Raw genomic sequence first — 20,148 nt, 5'->3', positions numbered from 1 at the left:
TTCACAGGCATACCAACCTTTTATATCCATATATCTGTATTTTATAAATATACATATACTTAAAAGAGAGCTCCAACACAGCTCAGCATCCAGTTTAAGATTTCCAGTACAAAACAATTATACATAAACCCTATAAGTGTTTTTTGAAATGCAGGGTTGCCAACATGTTGAGTATCTCCTACATAAAGCAAAACCAAACTACCTACAACTACAAAACCCTAAGTTGCTACTGCCCCTGACTGGAGTACAGATGCCCCATTATGGTAGATCATTATCTCAATTAAAAAGTGATATAAAAACTGAGAGAGAACTGAATGAATCACTCCTGAAATAAATCCCAGTGAAAGCACTTTTTGCAGCAGAATTACACCAACACCTACAGACCCACCCCATGCCAGGCTTTTCTGCAAACAGGAATATAAAAAACTCTCCTACCCTGACTTTTTATAATCTAGGCAGCAAAATGGCTGCAAAGAATGGCTTGTACCCACGAGCAGGTTTTTTGCAGCCTGTGGCAGTCCTGAGCACTGCTTCTGCCACATGTTGTGTGTTTCTGTGTGTGTTTAAAACTCACCATTATTAAGCAATGACACAGGCTGGTCTTTGGTTCACCCTTCTACTGTCTGGTTCCTCTAAATTTGAATCAATGCCTCCATCACCAGCTCCTCAACAAAATATTATCAATATCTCCCAATGGAACAGATAATGGGATTTTTGAGGTGGTGGGGGAGAAGGCAGAGACAGAAGAGGGATGCAGTAATAGGATATGATGAAACCATCTAGAGGAAGGGGATGAAGACTCAAAGCCATTCCAAAAGCAAACTAACACAAGCAAAGAGCTCTCAGCAGCATCCCAGAGCTGTACATCAGTGTGTGGAAGGTTCCTGGCTGGGGATATGCATTGATTTCCATGGCAACACTATTATTGAAAACAATACTGGAATATAATCCACGCTCCTTTTGCCAACGCAGTCTTCAAAATGTGGTTTAAATTACATCCAACTGTGTGTTTGCTTTTCTTTGTCTAAACTTTATTTTGCATTACCTCTTAATGATGGAAGCCTGAGAAGGGGGCTAGGTGCTGCCATTTGGTTTGTTTAATTTTACAACGAAGAAAATAACAAATTCACCTTACGCACAAAAAAACCTCATCAGAATAAACATTCCTTTTCATTTGTTGAGAGAGCAATGATGAGCAATTAGTTTAAGATGAAATCCTGGTGAAGTATGAAAAGAGGCTTTGAATTTTAAGAACAGGTTTGTCTTTTTGAAATCTGGATGGAAATTAAATGCTATGGAGAGATAAATGTGTTAGAGAGGAAATCTTCCATGAAAGAATGTGAGTTATGTTGTAATTCATAAACAAGTTCTTCTCAACCAATTGAACTTTTAAAACCAAGGTTAAAAATACAAATAAATTTAAATAAGCAGCAAATTCTTCTGATTCTGAGATCAACAGCCTTCCAAAATTCACAGCATTGTCCCCTAGTACAGAACTACACTGAAACACACACCCTGGCCATGTCCTGAGATAGTGGAAAAAAATTATATGCTATATCCAACTGCATCTGAACTAGTACTTTAATCTGCTTTTTCAATCTGCATTACATGACCTCAGCTGAGCCAAGATTTCACATAAAAATGTGACTGAGACCTTAATCCACTCAGCACTCAGTCTGGGGAAGAATAAGCAAGGAGCAGGAGGTGCAGTGGTGCCAGCTCCAAGGGACACACAGTGCCAACCCCATTCTGTCCAGCTCCTACCTCAGATATCTTGCTCTGAAATATGGATTGCACTGGCCAAGGTCAGCCACAAATATTGCACTTATGACCCCGGCCAGCTATCAGGATTTGGGGTGAAAAAACTTCCCCTGAGCAACACATCAGCCAAGCCTACCCCAGGACACAGCCCTTTGGGAACTGAGTGTTAAGAGCTTGTGAGAACCTCCTTTAAAAAAAAAAAACCAAACCAAAACCCAAAACAACAGCCCAGTCATAAATCAGATTGATTTAAAAAAAAAAAAAAATACAACTCCAAACCCACTGTTAAATTCAGGGCAAAGTCAAAAACCTGACACCCAAAATCCAACTGTAACGTGTTCAACAGAATTTTCACTTTCCACCATCTTTTCCTTTGGAATTGCTGTAAATCTCAAGTTGTTATTTTGAAATAACAACAAAAGCTGCCTTAGTCTGTGCTAGACAATGAGTCACTACATTTGCAGAAAGCTCACAGCCTATGTATTTCTGGACTTAAGTAGAGCAAATCTGACTGGTTCCTCAGTCTTCAGACACTTGTGACACCTTTTCTGGACTAAATTCCCACAGCAGTCCTTTTCAGCCCTGCAGGGAGAGCAGCTGAAAGAGACCAAGCAGTGGAAGTTAAACCTAATTTAATAATTCATGTGAAAAGCATCCCCAATAAAATACTCTGTTAAAAAAACAAGTATTGACACTGCTGAAGACAGAGAAGCTGTGTGAGGGAGTAAGGGCAGAGAATGGCAGATGGAGCCATGGCCCTAAGTGCAAGAAGCATTTTCCTCAGCACTTCTCAGCCACCCAGAGGTCTTGTTCAGACCACAGAGGGCAAAACCTGCTGCTAAAATTAAAACTTGACATGAAACTTTGATAAGCTTCCAGGAAACCTACATCCTGCACATTTGCCCTGTGACTTTTTCTGTAAAAGAGCAACATTCAAGCTTTTCCCTCCCCTTACCAACACTTTTCTTAGAAAACTTTGACTGAAACTTGGGCTGTTGCAAAAACAAACTTCTCAAGGGTGTATTTGAAAAATCAAGCAGCATTTGTTCCATAATGGCTTCACTTCTGACTTCTAAACCAATACAGAATGAATTCTCCTCCCTCATGAAAAGCAAAATGATTAAAACCCATTTCCTTTCTCACATCCAGGAAATTGAAGAGTGTTACAAGAACCACCCTGATGCTCAGCCCTGCTCCTCACCATCAGCTGTGGGTGCACATCTGAAGAACCTTCCCACCACAGGCACCTCACTGAAATCAAGAGGTTCTCTGCCTCAGCAGACATCCAGCAGAAAACCTGTTATCCCATCAGGTTTTTCCACCCTCATGCTTAGAGATGAAGGAAAGATGGAAAACATTTCACCTACAACATTTCATCCTAATTCAGAATTCCCTTGGGAAAGCATGTTGGGAAGGGGGCAAATCTGAAACATGGATTTTCCAACATCTCTTTTGAAGGAATCTGTTCTTTCAGAGCCTGACTGTATCCCTGCTGGACACTTGGAGTCTATTTCTGTGGTTTTTCTGTGTATTTCACACCAATGCTGAGGATTACAAAGGTAATCCCTTACCTGACTCTCTGCACAACAGTAAAATCAGAGTCAAAACCCTGCTCAACAGACTGTGCTTTGAAGATGTAAGAGAGGCCTGAAGACAAAGAGAGACAATTACACACAAAAACCTATAAAAGGCAGAACTAAAGCTGTCTTTTAGCCTAAATGCCTATTTTGCTTTGCTGGTAATTATAAAGGGACAGCTCAGTCTTTGTAAGCAAGGGACAGACAGCTCAGTGATGGAAGAGGTAAAGTTTTAGTCCTTTGTTTGCTGCAGGGAGCAGGCTGGGTGTGCTGCTCTCAATAAACCATGGGAGTATCATGCAACATGATCTTTAAGAAAATTTTCACCTCTAGATGCTGGGTAATTAACCAATGTTACAAGAAGCATAACAACAGTCTCTTAAATCCATTTTTTAGAAAAAAATGCTATGAATGTGTTATTAAAATAATTTCATTTTCAAGAAGTTTTAGAATTCTAAAGCTAAATCATGCATCTCTGCTAAAATTACACTGAAATAAGCAATAGTTGAATTTGAATTATTAACCCTGCATAATTTGGAGAATAACATCCACTGCAGTATTTCCTACAGCTGATACCTGGTTTTGACTGTTTATGTAGGGTTTTAGAGGGTTCACAGATCAAAAAGACACAGAATAGGAAAAGATAAAAGTTAAAGTTAGGTTAATAAATAAGGCATGAGCCAGAGTTCAGTTTAAGAGATCACAGGAACCAAGGAAGAAGTCACTGCAGGTAGCTCAGTTTTGTGTGCAAAGCAAGAATGTGTGGATAACATGAAAATAAAATATCCCTATCAGCTGAGCTTCCCAAGGAGGACAAATACAGCCAGAAATAATTTGAAAAACAGTGGGATCATCAAGACAGTAAACACAAGCACCAAATGCAACAGAGCTCTCCACTACAATTTACTACTTGCAGTGAGAAACACTGTAATAAAAAGAGCTTAGATACAGTCATTAAAGTTTGTTTTCAAGGGTTTTAAAACCCATGTGTAACAGTGACTAACACTTACAGGGCTAACACTTCCTAAATCCCCCCAGCAGCTGCACTGACACTGTAGGTGGTCTGATAGACTGCTTCACAGAAGGGTTTAACTCTTCACAATGCCAAATTGATGCCTGACCACAATTTATTACATTACAGTCGACTGCAGATACTCTAGAATGGAAAACAGACTTTTTTTCCTTGGAAATTATAAGACTCACAAACTGGAAAACCTCCCTCCTCACAACCAGACACTGTTAATGACCTAAACACAGCAGTACCTCAAAAATTTAACCAGTTAGCTAATTACAGGACATATATTCATGTGCTACTGTTCACTGCCTATTCACCTGGTAACAAGCAACAGCTTAATGATGAATTAAGTCTTTAGCAGGCCACATACACCAAGAATATAGGTTAAAGAAAGTACAAAACCTTACCCTAATCTTAAATAGTGACCCTGAAAAAGAGACTGAACCAGTTATTTTTTTCCCCAAAAGTTATTCCTGCCTGCCTAGAAGATAGAATTTTAAAATGCAATCAGTAAATCTTCTCAGTGTCAGATGGGACAGTGAACCAGTACTACATGGAGCAGTGACAATGAACCACTACTACACATGCCATGTCCATTATAAAGAGATTCAGGCAGGCCTCAGTGAAAGCAAACAATTGTCATTTTAAAAAGTTCATTTAGCAGGAAGTTGGGAAAAGGTCTGACACCACTACTTCATATTATCTCCAAGTGCAGAATATCAGCATTTTATGTGTAGTGTCAGTGTAAATGGTTTAAGTGACTGCCTACAAAAATGTTACTGGTCTCTGCTAATACTGGCAGCACTAAAAATAGATTATAAATCTCAGCTTGCCCGATTTTCCTCACTTAAACAGTAAATAAATGCAACCTTTCCCCTGTCTCTACTGTATCTCTATTAATGGTCCCTAAAACAAGAGTTAAACAAGGCACAAAACCCCAGAACGTCTTGGCAAAGGAGAGCATGGATTAATTTGACTCTCACAAAGTCTTACTTAGATAAAAACCAGACCTTGAAGCAGAGTATCACCACACAGAGCTGTTAGCACAGACTGAGGCAATGCTTGGTGTCATCAGCACCCACTCAGATGCCATCTGAATCTTGGCTTCCTCAGTTTCCTGCAGTAAAATTTCTATTCACTCAAATGGTGCTAAAGAAGTTTTTTTCTTTGTTGTGATTCACATTTTTAAACTGAAGATCTTTTTCTTATGCTTAAAGGGAAACTCATTATGCAGCTCAGACCATCCCTTATATTAATTACATATTTTACTGAGTTAACTGCCATTCATCTTCATCCCAAGAGAAAAATACTGCTGTCAAGTGAAAACACAGCACTCTCCTTGCAAGGGAAGCCTTAAACAGCTACATTTTTTACAGCACACAATTCCTGGAGACATCCAACAACTTACTTTGGGCAACATGGGTGTATCTCTCTTCTTTTTCTTTTCTGAATTAGGATCATCCAGCAAATCTGGCTCAAAAGTGTAGAGCTCTGTAAGCTCATTCATGGTAAAGTGACGTTCAACTTGCTGCTGGTCGACCACCCGGAAAGACAGGGACTGCTTGGTCACCTGGCGGTCATAGATCTTATCTTCCATTGTTCCCTGAAAAACAGACAGATTCCATACAAATGCAGGGTATTTTTCTTCTCTAGGGAATAAAAAAAAATAGATATGGGAGAGCTAGAACAGCACCCTAACAGTGTTGTCCTTTCCTCACTTCTCTGACCCCGTCTCGACAAAGTTCCCTGAAACACTTGGCTGAGAAAAAGAAAAATAACCTGGAAGTGAACACAAACATGAATGGTGTCTGCTGCACAGGTCATCTAGCTACTGACTAGAGTAAGAAATGTGTTTTTTTCAGTGGTGCTTTGAAGAGATCCATTTCCCTAAAGCAGGATTATGACCAAAAAATGGCAATTTGCACAGCGTGTACCTTATTTTGCTGCTTTACACAGCCTGTAAAAGGGAAAACAGATTCCATATCACTGGGGTGGAGAAAAGAGGGGAAGCAAAGCAGTCGAGTCTAATTCATCACAGCTGTGTATGAAAAAATTAGATCCTTGATGAGAAAAGGAAAATGACTTATTATAAAAAAAAAAGATGACTATGAGCAGTATGAGAACAGCACAGCCTGTTCTGAACATCCTAATTTTAAAAGGATATCAGCAGGTCAAAAGTGCACATAAGAAAACTACAAAAATAGACCAAAGCCTGAAGACAAAACCCTATGTCTGGCTGTGATGTGTTATAAAAAGTAATGTGCTACAAAAAGTCATCTATTTAGGTTGGACTTGATCAAGAGTGGGCAAAGGCCTTCAGTCAACTGTACAACACCTGAAGAACCAGCAGATGAAGCAAGGTATTTGCTAACAAAAGTAAGAACATTACACTTTAAAAAAGCATAGACCAGTGGCCATCAAAATTACCCCACACCTTTACTATCTCCATGGAGTGATAAAAGATTCCAAATCATGACTGGATGCCTTTTTAATAAAAATCCTTTAGCTCCCTGTGCTTTCATCCCAGCTGGACTGCCAGGAGCACACAGAGGAGGGCTCTGGAGAAGACAGCTACACTGAGCAAGCCTCTTGCCCAACAACCACCATCCTCTGAGCAGTCTATTAAATAAAAACATTTTTTGTGGTGTGCAGATTTAAAAAAAGCTGAGCAGGCTATTCTGAGCATGGCTGTGTGAATCACTGCTCAAATTCCAGAATCTGTGTTACACAAAGTGTGAGATGATGTTGGGATTAGCAGGAAATAATGTCAGCTGTTATTTCTTTCACCAGCCTTTTCTTCAAGTGCTTTTTCAGTGACCAAATACTGCTCCCAGATTAGGGCTGGAAGCTGACTGGATCAGTGTGGACCACTACAAACTCCCACACCATCTAGCTGCAGCTTACAAATCTGACTGCAGGACCAGACAATCACAAAAAGTATCAAACAGAAACCTACCTGAGCCAAAAACCTGTACACAAACACAGGTTTGTTCTGCCCAAAACGATAAACCCTGAAAATACTCTGGATGTCATATGAGGGGTTCCAAGAAGCATCAAAGATGATCACTCTGTTAGCAGCCACAAGATTAATCCCAAGGGAACCTGCTTTAGTGGATATGATAAACAAGCGACCTCTGGAACACAGAAAGGTTGCAAAATTTTAATATTTTGGAAAACAACCATCATTCCCATCTTGCTGTGGTACTACGGAGTTGTTCATACACTTAAAGAACTCCAAAATGTCATTAAAATACTGTATTAAACATTAAACAGATGCAGTTTTACAAGGATAACATTTCTAGACAAACACTCCCATAAAACAGATCAGGGCCTTCTGCAAATCAACTGTTAAATAAAAAGGTGGGCAAGAAAAAAACTTGGGCTTGCATTTTCAAACTCTAATGACATTAGAGAAATTAAACCATAATTTTAAATAGGCATGTCCCATGCTATTGAACCTTCTTTTTGACTGGCAAATTGTCAGAATAATAACTCCAGAATGACACCATCTCTTTGATGTATCTGCCATTTTTTTTTTGAACACTGTCCCACTCGAGTTCCACTTAAAACAAGCTCTTGATATATATCTGTCAGAAGAAACTATTTAAGAATATTAACACTGAATTATTTGCTTCATTCCATTTAATTTTTTGTTTTCTGCAACATAACTAGAGGTGTTTTTTTTAAAGAAATGTAGGAGGGTGAAGCTCCTTAGCTTTATTAAACTAGTACAAGTTTGTATCTATCTACCTATCAAATTTTGTGAGCAATTGATGGCTGGGAGACTGTTCTGGAGATAAATAAGAGCACTATATGCTCCTGGCTGGCCCTGTGTCTGTTTCCCAGACACCTTGGAGCTCTGACCTTCCTAGGTCCTTATGTCCTTTTTGGAAATCTGTTTTTTGTACATTTTTTTGTGCAAGTGCTGCATTCGACAACACTGTGATATTTATTTGCCAGCTAAGGCAAGTGACAAAGAAATAAGGGGAAAAGAAAGAAAGAGGAGGAGGAAAATTCAGCATGTGTATCAGAAGAGATCTCACCTCACATTAGTTTCATCATTGAATTCTTCAGCCCATTTCTTCCTGGACTGAGCTGTGGTTGATCCATCCAAGCGATAGTAATCAATGTTTCGGAACCATTTCCCTTCACCTGTAAAATTCAAATTATTAAAAAGCTGACTGTGTAAGCAACCACACTGACAATGCTGGATGTAGGCAAGTCTCTAATCAGGAAAAAAACCAACTAAGGAATGTAAAATTAATATTTTTCTCTGACATTTTAAAACCACAGAGGGTAGCTACAGATGATTCAAGACAGAGAACGTTTCTGGAGGATACAGGTGCTTGCCACAGGAATGCCTTGAAAATTACACAGTGAAGCTTGCAGAACAAAATGTAAAATATGCAACATGGCAGAAAATAATAGCAATTGCATTTGTGATTAAAATGGTCATCCACAAACCTGCAAGTGTTGCTACAAACCCTCAACCTAAACACTTCCCTTACGTAAATGTTTACACTTAGAAATAAGATGTCTGAAAGGAATGGCAGATTCAAACCAATTCTTTAAGCAAAACATACTGGGAACTGAAACTTCCCATAAAGATGCATCACCAGGAGCTCTGGGAGGATCTCAAGAAAGTAAAGAAAAGAAATATCCCACATAGAGGATATGTCTGGCTAGTGAGAAATTCCTTGCCATATGAGCACCATTAGGGTAATAATTAACTCAGTACTTTGTTTCCTCATGAAATCTGTAAAAAAAATCAACTGCAGTTCATGTAAAGCCTAAATTCACATTTTACTGTTCTAGACACTGTTTTAAGTAGTCTAATTTTCCTTCATTATCTCTCTCCCAGTAGGAAGGCTCAGCATTTGCCACGCATCAGCATACAACATCACTTCTGTACAGAATGTAACAAAATGCCTTCTCTCCTTTCAGATGATGAACATTTAATCTGCTTAGGCTATATTAAGCACAGATGATACACAATGAAATCAGAAAAGATAATGAGATAGCAGAGACCACCTGCAGAGCAGGCCAATAACCCTGCCAACTTCAGGAATAATACAGGACATACCATGCTTCTCAGAAAACCAACGACTTCAAATCCATTCTCTCTGGACTTGTGAAAGAGTTGCTGGCTTTGCAATTGCTCAAGGTGACACTCACCTTTATAAATAGGAGGCTTCTCTTTGTCAGTTTTCTCCCTGTTGGCCAGCTCCAGAAAATCTTCTATTAAATCCAGGGATATTAGGGACTGGCTAAACACTAGGCTGAAAACAGAAACAGAGAAAACATAAAATTCACCTCTGAGGGGATTTATTTTTATGTCTGAGCGATTTATTTTAATTATTGTAACACTTGATTTTTCTTCCCTCCTCACCCTGGTAATGCCTTTGGAAAAAAAACAGCCTTTCTAGACACAGAAAGAGATTTTGGTGGAGAACATGAATGTATAGAAAAACTCACTGATAACAAATACTGCAGAATGCACATTTGCTTCAGGAAACAGAACTGCAGCATTATGAAGAAGGAAGAACACTGCCAGACTAACAAATTGCTAAGGCTGTTAAAAATATTTCTAGAACTGTCTTACACTTTGTCTCCAAGCTCCTCTGCCATTCGAAGAATTTCAAAGAGAAGCACCATCTTCCCAGAATGTTCCAACACTTCAGCATCTGCATCAGTGACAAAATCTTTGTACCAATCTGGTGCTGGGCTACCAGGATTGGAAGAGGATGTAGCTTTGCCTACAAAGTAAAAAAAAAGAAAATTAAAAGAGAATTGATGGTTAAATCTCGGAAAACTCATCTATAAATGTTACAGCAACTGAAAAGTCCCTTTAAAAATACAGAAGCAAAATGAAGCTGCCTTGTATTTTATTTACTTGTATATTATACTCACCCTCATCTGATTTACTAACAGATGAAGGGTTGTTTCCAAGTTCTTCTACATTTCCTTCTCCACCTCCACGAGATCTTGAATTCCAGACTTTAATGACTTCAACATCATTATCACTGCCACTTCCACTTGAGCTACACTCTTTTTTCACTTTTTTGCCCTTGGATTTTTTTTTCCTAGGAAAGTAACATGGCACACACTGTTAATTTTTTTAAATTCTACTGGTACAGAATGTTTAACAGATGTCTAAAAGAAAAAAAACACCAAACATTCACTTTGGTACTAATCACTTAACTTGTGTTAGGGAAATAAATCCAACAAACAACAACAAAAAAGCTCAATTACTTTGAATAATCATCAGAACTTAAGCTCATTGAAGTTTCATCGGAATCTGAAGCTATGAACTCATCCATGCTGTCTTCATCAAAATAGCCCTCAAAAGAGAAAAAACAGAAACTTTAGTAAGTATGCTCATCCAGAAGCTTTAATTAAACCTTTAGCCATCTGCTTATTCTTCATTTAAACAATGATTAAGTTCTATAAAGGGCTGGCCTTGCAAAATGTTTTAAGAATGACAACATAGGCAGAAACAAAAATATGACAAAACCAGGAGCAGTATTACCCCCCAGCAACAAAGCCTCCAATTAATTTGATGAAACTTTACCTTGCATTTGGCAAAGCTCATTTGGAAAGCTCACAATAGTGAGTATTTTGATATATCTAATTTACCTTATTTTCTTTGCTAATATAGTCCAGCTGCAAACACCAAGGGTGAGTCCAGATTCTGCTCAACATCTGGAAATCCTGGAATAGTTTAGCTCCAGCTTTGCCTCTTCCACCTTCATTGCCACCACCTACACCTGACAATAAAGTTCAGGTTTTAGAATGAAACCCTGAAATACATTTACACAAAAGGTTCCTCCCTTTGAACAATCCCTTAGAGCAGTCCTGAGAGCTCTTTCCAGATGTACATCATATTGTAACGTCTCTTGTAAAAGAGGTCAAATTACTGAGTCCCAGGCATTTTTTTCCCAGTTAAAGTTGTCAAAATTAGATTTTCCACTTTCTCTTGATAATGAGAAACATGATTAGGTTTTTACATAAAAGCACATTTCTCCCCAGTAACTCAAATCTTCTTAAAATGACACACGCCTTTTTAGAATTTGTAAAAGCAGCCCAAGGTAGGAAACACAAAATAACATTTGCATTCAGGTTTTGGTGAATTTGGATTACCCTTTTCAGCCACCTTCATTTAATGACTTGTAATTCTGCAGTATTGTTACAATAATGAATCTTAAAGAAGCCCAGCCTATTTTCTTCATTGTCCAAGAACAAATTAGTTCATAGTGCAATGTTCAGAGAGACAAATTTCCTTTTTGTAGTCTCAGTTTCTCATTAAGCAGCACATTAGCATCTTGAAACAGATTGTTGGCATTTAGTCCAGTTATTACTGAAGGTATCAGTATAAGAAATTACTTTAATTTTTTACTTTCCTTTTGTAACTTAACCAAATAGAGGTTAACACAGAACTATGGAAATGAAGTCTAGTTGGCAGCTCACCTAGCAGGTCACAAACTGCACCATCCAGAATCTAAAGCCATTAAGACAACACAGTGAATTTCATACTGCTATAAATCATAGCTCAATTTGAGATACAATTAATCTTTCTTGTAATTAATCTTGGGAAAGTACACAGGTTAGAAAAACACAGGTTAAAAAAAATAAAATCCATCAGCAACAGACAGGGATTTTAAGATAGGTGGCTCAGCAAGTGAAAAAACCAAACTGGCACAAAATTTTGAAATCACTGCAAAAAGTGAATACATGTTGCAAACTTTAGACACAACCCTATCAGCAGTGCCTTAAACATTCCTTACTATGGAATTCAACTCCTGACCATTAAGCCAATTACTATAAATGCTATTTAAAAAATCAGAATTGCTCCAGAACCCAAAAGCTGGGGAATCAGGCTGCAGGAAGCACAGCAGGTATAGAAAAACCTCCCTGAGGGTTCATGCTAATAAACTGTTACCTGAGAGAACTGCAGGCACATACCTGTCAAATGATCCAAGTAGTACTGGTAGAGTTTGCACTGGATAGGTGTCATTCTAACTTCCAGAACATATTCATATTTTGGTGGGAGGAACTTTGTTAATGCTGTGTAATCTTTCCTCTGTAATTTTACACACAGAATTTCAGTCACATAAACACAAAAATGACTATTGAGAGCTTAAGAACTTAAACAACAAAGCACCCCACGGGAATTACAATGATTCACATGCTTGCCAACCACAAACAGAAAAAAATAGCCCACTAAAGACAATCTAATTACAGACACTGTCTGCAGAAGCCCATCTTACCTAGTAAAAAATGTTCTCTAGTCAAGAACATATGACCTGCTAACCCCATGTCCCTGTTCCAAGTCCTGGCAAAGTTGACTTCAGCTTCAGTAGCTGCTCTGGCAACTACTTTTGTAGTTGTGGATTTTCTTAAAATAACTGCAACCTTTTTTTGGTGAAAGGATAGGTAATTCAAGCAGCTGCTACCAATGTCTGCATCACAGATGAACTCACACAGTTTAACTGTTTTCAGAGCACGTAATTTCTGACTATTTTGCTTGGGGCAATGTAAAATTCTGCTCTCATTTTTTCTACTCTTACTCTAGTCTGCTTCTCTCCACCTACCCTTTCATCAAAACAGTGAGTGGTGTATTGATCTGTATTGATCTAAGAGCCTATTGATCTACCCTGCCTGTCCTGGGCTGCAGGACAACCTCAGCCAGCAAAATGCAACAGAGGAGCCTGCAGGCAGCTCCCACTCTGTGCTGGTGATTACAACACCTGCATGACCTTGCTGTTATCTAGAAGCCCAGCAAGGAAGTCTCATGAGAACATCCTTTAGAAGCAGCAGAGTTTTCTTCTAAGGATATTACACAGTGGCTTGAATGATCAAAAGGGAGAACTGCTCCTAAGGACAGGATCTGCTCTGCTTTGTCCAATGCTACCCAAACATGGTGTCCTGCATCCCAAGGCACATAAGATTTAACTTTCTGTTTTATGTTTCTCCTCCTGTTCTGTCTTTTGATCTGTGTCCCTGTAGTGCTGTACAGATGTGTAGAATTAGGCATCCTAACCCCTCACTGCTATTCATATTTTGAAGCTCACGATTTTACCAGAATGAGCTGAAACAACTCCCACCCCCCGAGCATAATTCAAGTGATAAATTATAGCAAAAAGGTTCTTACCTGAACACATCCAGCTAACATCTCATAGAGAATATGTGCACGTTTCTTCATCACCCTGACATCTACCAGAGTGGAGTCAGCACACTGACCATTCTGGATTGGGTTTATAAATCGATTTCGGAATTCCTTAATTGAGCCAAGCAAATTCTCCTTAATGAAGTTAACCATGCAGTGATCTAGGACAAAAAGATCAGACTTGAGCTGTTCAAATGGAAAGTACAATACTGGGATTGATTTTAACAGGTAATAGATTTTTCTTATCTAACAACTAAGAACTTTCTGTTGAGCAAAAATACACAAAAAACCCCCAACATTTTCCAGCAAGGGCATCTTAGACTGACACATACTCTAGGCACAGAGATAACTTCTGATTTTAACATCAGACTTAAAACTACCTCCCTGTGATTGTTACACAAAGTTTGGAAGCCACAGTACACCACAGCAATCATAGAACATATCTGCAAAGATTTTTACATAGATTAAAAAACCTATTAATCAACAGGAATAAACATTCCAGCACATGAACAAACAGGAACAAATATGACAAAGCTAATTTAGAATGACATTCCCAAGACAGTAACATAAATCAGTGCTTGGGAAGTTCACCAGGACTGCTGCTCTATAGTGGTTTAAAACAATTTAAATCAGTGCTGCTGCAAGACCTGGTCCACCCATTTCCCTTTGAACAGTCTCTCCCTTCCCTGTTTGAGATGCTGAGGCTCATCTGCTCCTTTGGTTACCCACATCAAGAAACTAAAAGGTAAGAAAGCTGCTGCTGATTTTATGATACCCCTCACACAGATTCCTTGAGGAACTGGATGTACCTATGGCCACACCATATTCCCAACAGCTTCATTTTAATTTGACTTGAGCCATCATTTAGACAATGATGTAAAATGAAAAAGGTAGTTATTAAGTTTGTGGTTTGTTGTTTTTTTTTAGAGAGAAACTTAGCAAACAGCTTCACCGTGCCAAATTGTTTTCTTCTAATCAAATAAAACTATTGCTGAAAGGCAAAAGTGTATTTGAGGAGATAATCTTACACACATCTTAAACCAGAGAACTACTCACATTCTATAAGATTATTCTGCAGTGGTGTTCCTGTGAGAATTATTCTTCTCCTTGATCGAATGGAATTCATTGCCTTAGAAACAGCAGATGCTTCATTTTTCAGTATGTGCCCTTCATCACAAACAACAAAGTCTGGACCTGGAAAGAAACAACATTAGAACTCTGCCACCTTTTATAACCACAAAGAAACTGGCAGCCTAAAGAATCCCCACTTTGTTCTTCTCGTGTTATTAAGTTAGGGTTTTTTAACTTTTTTCTGGAGGTCTTTTGGAAGACTTAGGTTCTCACTCAGCCTTTGCACAAGCATTCAGGCAGCCATCCTGACAAAAGTACAGGCTGGAAAGTCTTCACAGGAAGGATTAAATACAGATTTGCAGTTTATTCCTATTGAAATTACCTACCCGTGCAGCTCAATGTGCAGCACATCTACATTTCTACTCTTGTCAAAACTTCATAAAAACTGTTCCTTAAAGTCAGCTTTGGCTGCCATCTACTGGTGCTCAGTCAATTCCCAAGAAAACCCAAAAATTAGACATTTTTCATTAAAGCAAGGGGTCAATAGGGGTAAAGACTGCAATCAAAAGCCTTAAGATAAGACACAAGCAAATCTGATTCGAATTACAGACAAGTGAATTGCCACCTGGTAGCTGAAAGTCACCCCAGAAATGTCCTCAGCTTTCTTCCAGAAGATAAACCCAAGGAGTCCAAACTTCTTTTTTAGGTGAGCTGTACAAGGAATGTCAAAACCACTCTACAATTCCATGCTGTGCAAAACAGCTCTAATAGAATTATTAACCATTAAAATTTGGAGTTTAAGGTAAGTAAAACCAACCTTGGCAGAACAAGACTTACACAACCTCACAGTTTTCAGATTTGGGGCAATTTCTGGAAGCTTTTTCCTTGAACCAAGAAGATATTCAAGGATCCCACTGGTAATTTAGAATGAATGTTTTACCAGATCTAAACCTGACCTCAGTTCCAGTGCAATCAACCATCAAGTCAGCTTAAGCTTATGCACCTTTGAAAAATGCTCTGCAAAGCCAACAGCTTGCTTCATCTGTCCAGCTCTAAGGCCAAAATTTGAGGTGGCAAAGAAGTATTTATTAGCATGGACAATCTACTGTTTTTTAAGTTAGTAAGAACAGCTTTTCTCAGATTAACCTTAAACTGCCTTGCAAAATAAAAATTAATGCCAGGACAGTGATCAGTAACAGAATCAATTGCACCTTTGACCATTTGCCAGTGATTTAATCCAGTGATTTAATGCCAGTGCCAGTGATCTTGATCATGCTATGTGAAGTGTCAAAAAGTGATTTGAATCTTACATGCTAACAGCAAAGAAATCAAGAAGCTATTTCTTTCCAAGCTGAAAAAAACTTGGTCTTTTTAACCAAGACTAAAAGACAATTATGAAATTGAACATTTGGATTCTTAGCACACTTAAAATTTGTCCAAGCCTACTTATTTCTGAATTTTCACAACTGCCACAGAAACATTTCCCCCTATCATTTCACTGCTTTTGTACTCTTCCCAGTATGGACAACCTGCAAAACACCTTCCTTGAATTTTAACAGTGACAGATCCTTTTCCTAATTCCAATTCCAATTTTTTCTAAAAATATGAAAAAACTATCTTAGTAGAACTGTTCATGGGTTGTCTGGCAGACATGTACAATTCTTATACTAACATCTTGGCTACAATCCAGGGGCAGGGATTTTCATGGATTTGTGGGTTTTTCCCTTGTTCTTAAAAAACATGAATGCAATTCATTATGGACAAAACATTTCTCAAACCATTGTAAAGGAATGTAAAACCTAAAGGGACCTCCAGGGATCATGTAGTCCATTTTCTTCATCTGAGATAAGAGTTATGAGACAGGGACACATCCTCCCTGACACAAGTAGGAAACTCTCTGACCTCTGTTTTGCCTAAACATTGTGCAATAATAATACCTCATGGAAATTATCTTTGCTGGAAATAAGAATAAATTCTGCCTTGTCCTTTCTCCAACTGGTGTAAAACCAACTGATAACTCTCCTCTCAGTAACCACCTCTTACATGGTGGAAAATTTGTCAGCTTACCTTGGTTTTTTCCTAGCCTAAAAAGCCTTACACTCCCTCAGTCTTTCCTCAAAGCTCATAGTCTTCATCTTCCCATCCTTGCTGTAATTTCATGTTAATTTATTGATACACATAAAATATACAGACATATACCCAGTTCTCCTTTTCCTCTGAATTTAAGTCTACTCTATACAACTGCCAATTAAAGAACAATTTCCAAATTAAACAGTAATGGACTTGTTATTAGTAGCAACAAGTTAAAAAAAAAAAAAAGTTATTGAAATGCTGCAAGCAAAGAGCAACAGCTTTCAATAAATCAAAAAGCATTCTATCAGTTGCACAAAGCACTATGGGAAACCATTCCCTGCTCTGCATGAGTATGTAATCCTGCTATTATTTCCCATAGCAGAGCTAGTTAATTAATGAAATCACTTCTCACACTACTTCTCCACCCATAAACTTTGGCTAAACCTTCACTCTCTGGCCTCCTCTTCTGCAGAACTCAGTGCAACATCTCCTACTCCAGAGTATATCTACTCTAGCAGTATTAGTCAGACACATAGCATTGAATTATCCTTCCCATACTGAATTTGCAACCTTTTAAATTAAAAATGCTCCCAGAGACAAAGGTTTTCCTATTTACAGCCCCAGGAGTAAGCCAGCACAAAGCTTCACACCTCCTCTAGTGGCAGCCTGCTATATTGATTCACAAAGAGAGCAAGAAACAAATCAGGGTTGTTGCAAGATATTTCTCATCAGGTTAATCCAGATGTCTCCAAAAACAAATGGGTAACAAGAGATCAACACTTTTGTCTTTTGAAAGTTAGTTAAGATAGAGGAAGGAAGATGTAAAGCAACATAACAATAATTAAGGAGTTATTTCAGTGTTAGTTTTCCTGACAGTCCAAATTCCATCCTATCAACCACACAGTCCAAGAGGAGAGTGACACAGGACATGACAAGGCTCCACGTGCTGCAGTGTCTCAACTTGATTAAATCTACAAAAGCCAATAACCTCACCACAAACCCTGCTCTATCATGGTGTCCTAAGCTGTCTGAAGAGGTTTGGAAGTAGAACAGAACCACACCTATAAGCTGATTGTAAAACCCAAGAGATTCACAGGATGTGGGACAGGGAAGGTTACACAAGACACTCCAGAAAACTGCACACCCAACAGGACACCTCTCTCCACAGTCCAAAGGTTTGGAAGCTACACTGATATTCATCCATGAAGGGACAATATGTAGTAATATAATATATATATATAATATATTATAATAATATAATATAATAATATTATAATAATATAATATAATATATAATAATATAATATAATACACATGGTAAAAACCTCTATGTTCTGTCTCCCTTCTACTTTCCATCAGAAACAAAAACAAAATCAATCACTCTAAGACTGTAAAACATGTAATTTTTTAAGAATATGACAAACCAAATACAGAGCTACTGTCCTGTCAAGCCACTGCCCCATCACTTCTTCAAGACAGCAGGTTCACACCTTTCCTTCTCTAGCTCTGACTTTACTAGCAACATTTTCATCAAATGCAGCATCTTGAGCACATGAGGTACAGAGCAAGACTGACAACACATGGTTCTCTCCTCCTTTTTGCTTGTTTTTAGTAACTGCAGCATTACTTGAAAGAAGCAGGAAAAAAAAAAGAAAGGGCATTTTCTTCATTGCTTTAATAATGCATGTGGATACATTAAAAGATCATAAAGATTAAAAAAAAAGCAAAAAAAATCCAAAAACATATACTGTACTTCACAGCAATTATGAGTTTTCGTGAGTCAAACTGGCAGAAAACTAATTAACATTTTAGCTGCTCAGAAAGGTTTTCTGCAGAGCTGGAGATGTCAGTTCCCATCAGCCAAAGCCAATAATCACTACATTATTTCTCCTATTAGAACAACCCTTTTGTCTCTCAGAACAAAACTCACAGCCCTACTATCACTTGAAATGTAACAAAATCAAGCTCACCAACTACAATTATAAACCAGACCAATGCTGCATTTCCTCAGCCAGAAAGCAAAAGTTATTTGAAAATAACTTTTTTTTTTAATCAGTTGCCAGTTCAGAATTTGTAGGAACATTTTACTATTTTAGTGAAACGTGCTAATCTTAAAATTTATAATTCTCTTTCTGGTGACCACCTAATAGACTGGTTCTATCCACTTGGAATATTTTCAAGTACTTACATAAGTTTGCTCAGTTCACCTAAGCATAAACCAGACTTTGGTTTCTTAATACTTTAACTTAATGGCATGCTTTATCTGCAATCAATTAATTAGCACTTAATTACCACTTTATTGGTACTGCTAAGGTACAACCTCAACTATTTCTCATGTGTAATTGCTCCCTTAACAGAAGATTTTTATCAAGGATAAAGCAACCTGTGGTTGGGACAAATTAAGATAAGATTAAGACTAATTAAGATTAACAAATTAAGATAACTTCAGGTTCCCAACGGAGTCACTTCAAATTACCTTGCAAAAAAGGCAATGCTTGCAAGAGATACCCATTAGGAAAGTTTCCTTATATATTCCTATGGTCACTTCTGTATTTGATTTAATATAAAAGATTGTTACAGATGGCTACCTACAAAAGCAGATGGGAGTTTCTGAAGAAACTTTTCTGCCACTCAGCAAAAGCCAACAAAGAAAATCTGATAACTCTTCCATAGCTCCTGCTTAAAATTATTTGCCCAGCAGATTTCCATCTGCAAGATGACTTAGCTCACACACGTAAAGCAGGAAATACATGCATTATATAATGCATGCTTGTATTCATTTGCACTTACCTGGATCCACTAAAGCTTTATTAAAGATTTCTTTCAGTTTCCTGCTCTTCACATTCCTGCCCTGTGCAAGGTTCCGGTACATCTCGTAGCCAATGATCATCACCCCCCCCTCATCCTGCCAGCGCTGCAGCATGTAGCTTCTCTCCTGAGGGCGTTTCACTGTTGCCAGTTCACAGACCTTGCAAAGAGGAAAAAAAAAATCCTCGGTTTTTCTCTTAAAATACTCAAGTCCCAGTGTCAATTTTAAACACCTACGTAGATTTTTTACATACTTAGCGGTGCATCCCTTAGACTAAATATTAAGTGGTGGAGCTTCCCAAATAGAAAAAACGTTCACATATTTTTTAAGAACTCTTTAAAAGCCTTTATACCTCTAGTCTTTCATCATCTTCTAAACCTTCTTGCCATTTTTCAAACTCATTCAGCCAGTTCAGAGCAGTGTTCAGTGGACACACTACCAGAGCTGTCCGAAAATCCAACTTGTCACAGAGCAGGACTGTGTGAAGAAAACTTACTACCTGCAAGAGGAAAAAACAGACAAAATGCAAAAAAACAATACTGATGAGTATAAAACACTAAGAAAGAAACATAGAGGTATCTATTAATGTATAGAACTTACCAACAGTCTTGTAGAAGCATTATTTTTCTCTTTGTTAAAACAACTTTCTCATTAAAATTTAACATTCATGTATTTT

The 20,148-nt window shown here is 38.1% G+C and overlaps 1 protein-coding gene across 15 annotated transcripts in view; it reads right to left on the bottom strand.

Moving 5' to 3' along the window:
• Nucleotides 1-20,148, bottom strand: part of ATRX (ATRX chromatin remodeler) — a 72,170-nt gene that overhangs the window by 7,232 nt on the left and 44,790 nt on the right. For all 15 annotated transcript variants that reach the window (XM_071757615.1, XM_071757617.1, XM_071757622.1 and 12 more), the window contains 13 exons: nucleotides 19,825-19,971; nucleotides 19,454-19,631; nucleotides 14,576-14,713; nucleotides 13,505-13,680; nucleotides 12,316-12,433; nucleotides 10,990-11,120; nucleotides 10,606-10,694; nucleotides 10,264-10,436; nucleotides 9,956-10,109; nucleotides 9,529-9,632; nucleotides 8,397-8,505; nucleotides 7,310-7,487; nucleotides 5,762-5,956 (listed from right to left, as the gene is read on the bottom strand). In XM_071757615.1, coding sequence (XP_071613716.1) covers nucleotides 5,762-5,956; nucleotides 7,310-7,487; nucleotides 8,397-8,505; nucleotides 9,529-9,632; nucleotides 9,956-10,109; nucleotides 10,264-10,436; nucleotides 10,606-10,694; nucleotides 10,990-11,120; nucleotides 12,316-12,433; nucleotides 13,505-13,680; nucleotides 14,576-14,713; nucleotides 19,454-19,631; nucleotides 19,825-19,971 — 1,890 coding nt within the window. The remainder of the gene's footprint in view (nucleotides 1-5,761; nucleotides 5,957-7,309; nucleotides 7,488-8,396; nucleotides 8,506-9,528; nucleotides 9,633-9,955; nucleotides 10,110-10,263; nucleotides 10,437-10,605; nucleotides 10,695-10,989; nucleotides 11,121-12,315; nucleotides 12,434-13,504; nucleotides 13,681-14,575; nucleotides 14,714-19,453; nucleotides 19,632-19,824; nucleotides 19,972-20,148) is intronic.

The sequence above is a fragment of the Heliangelus exortis genome, chromosome 14 (assembly GCF_036169615.1).
Source record: "Heliangelus exortis chromosome 14, bHelExo1.hap1, whole genome shotgun sequence".
Lineage (NCBI taxonomy): Eukaryota > Metazoa > Chordata > Aves > Apodiformes > Trochilidae > Heliangelus > Heliangelus exortis.
This window is presented reverse-complemented; position numbering and strand designations above follow the sequence as displayed.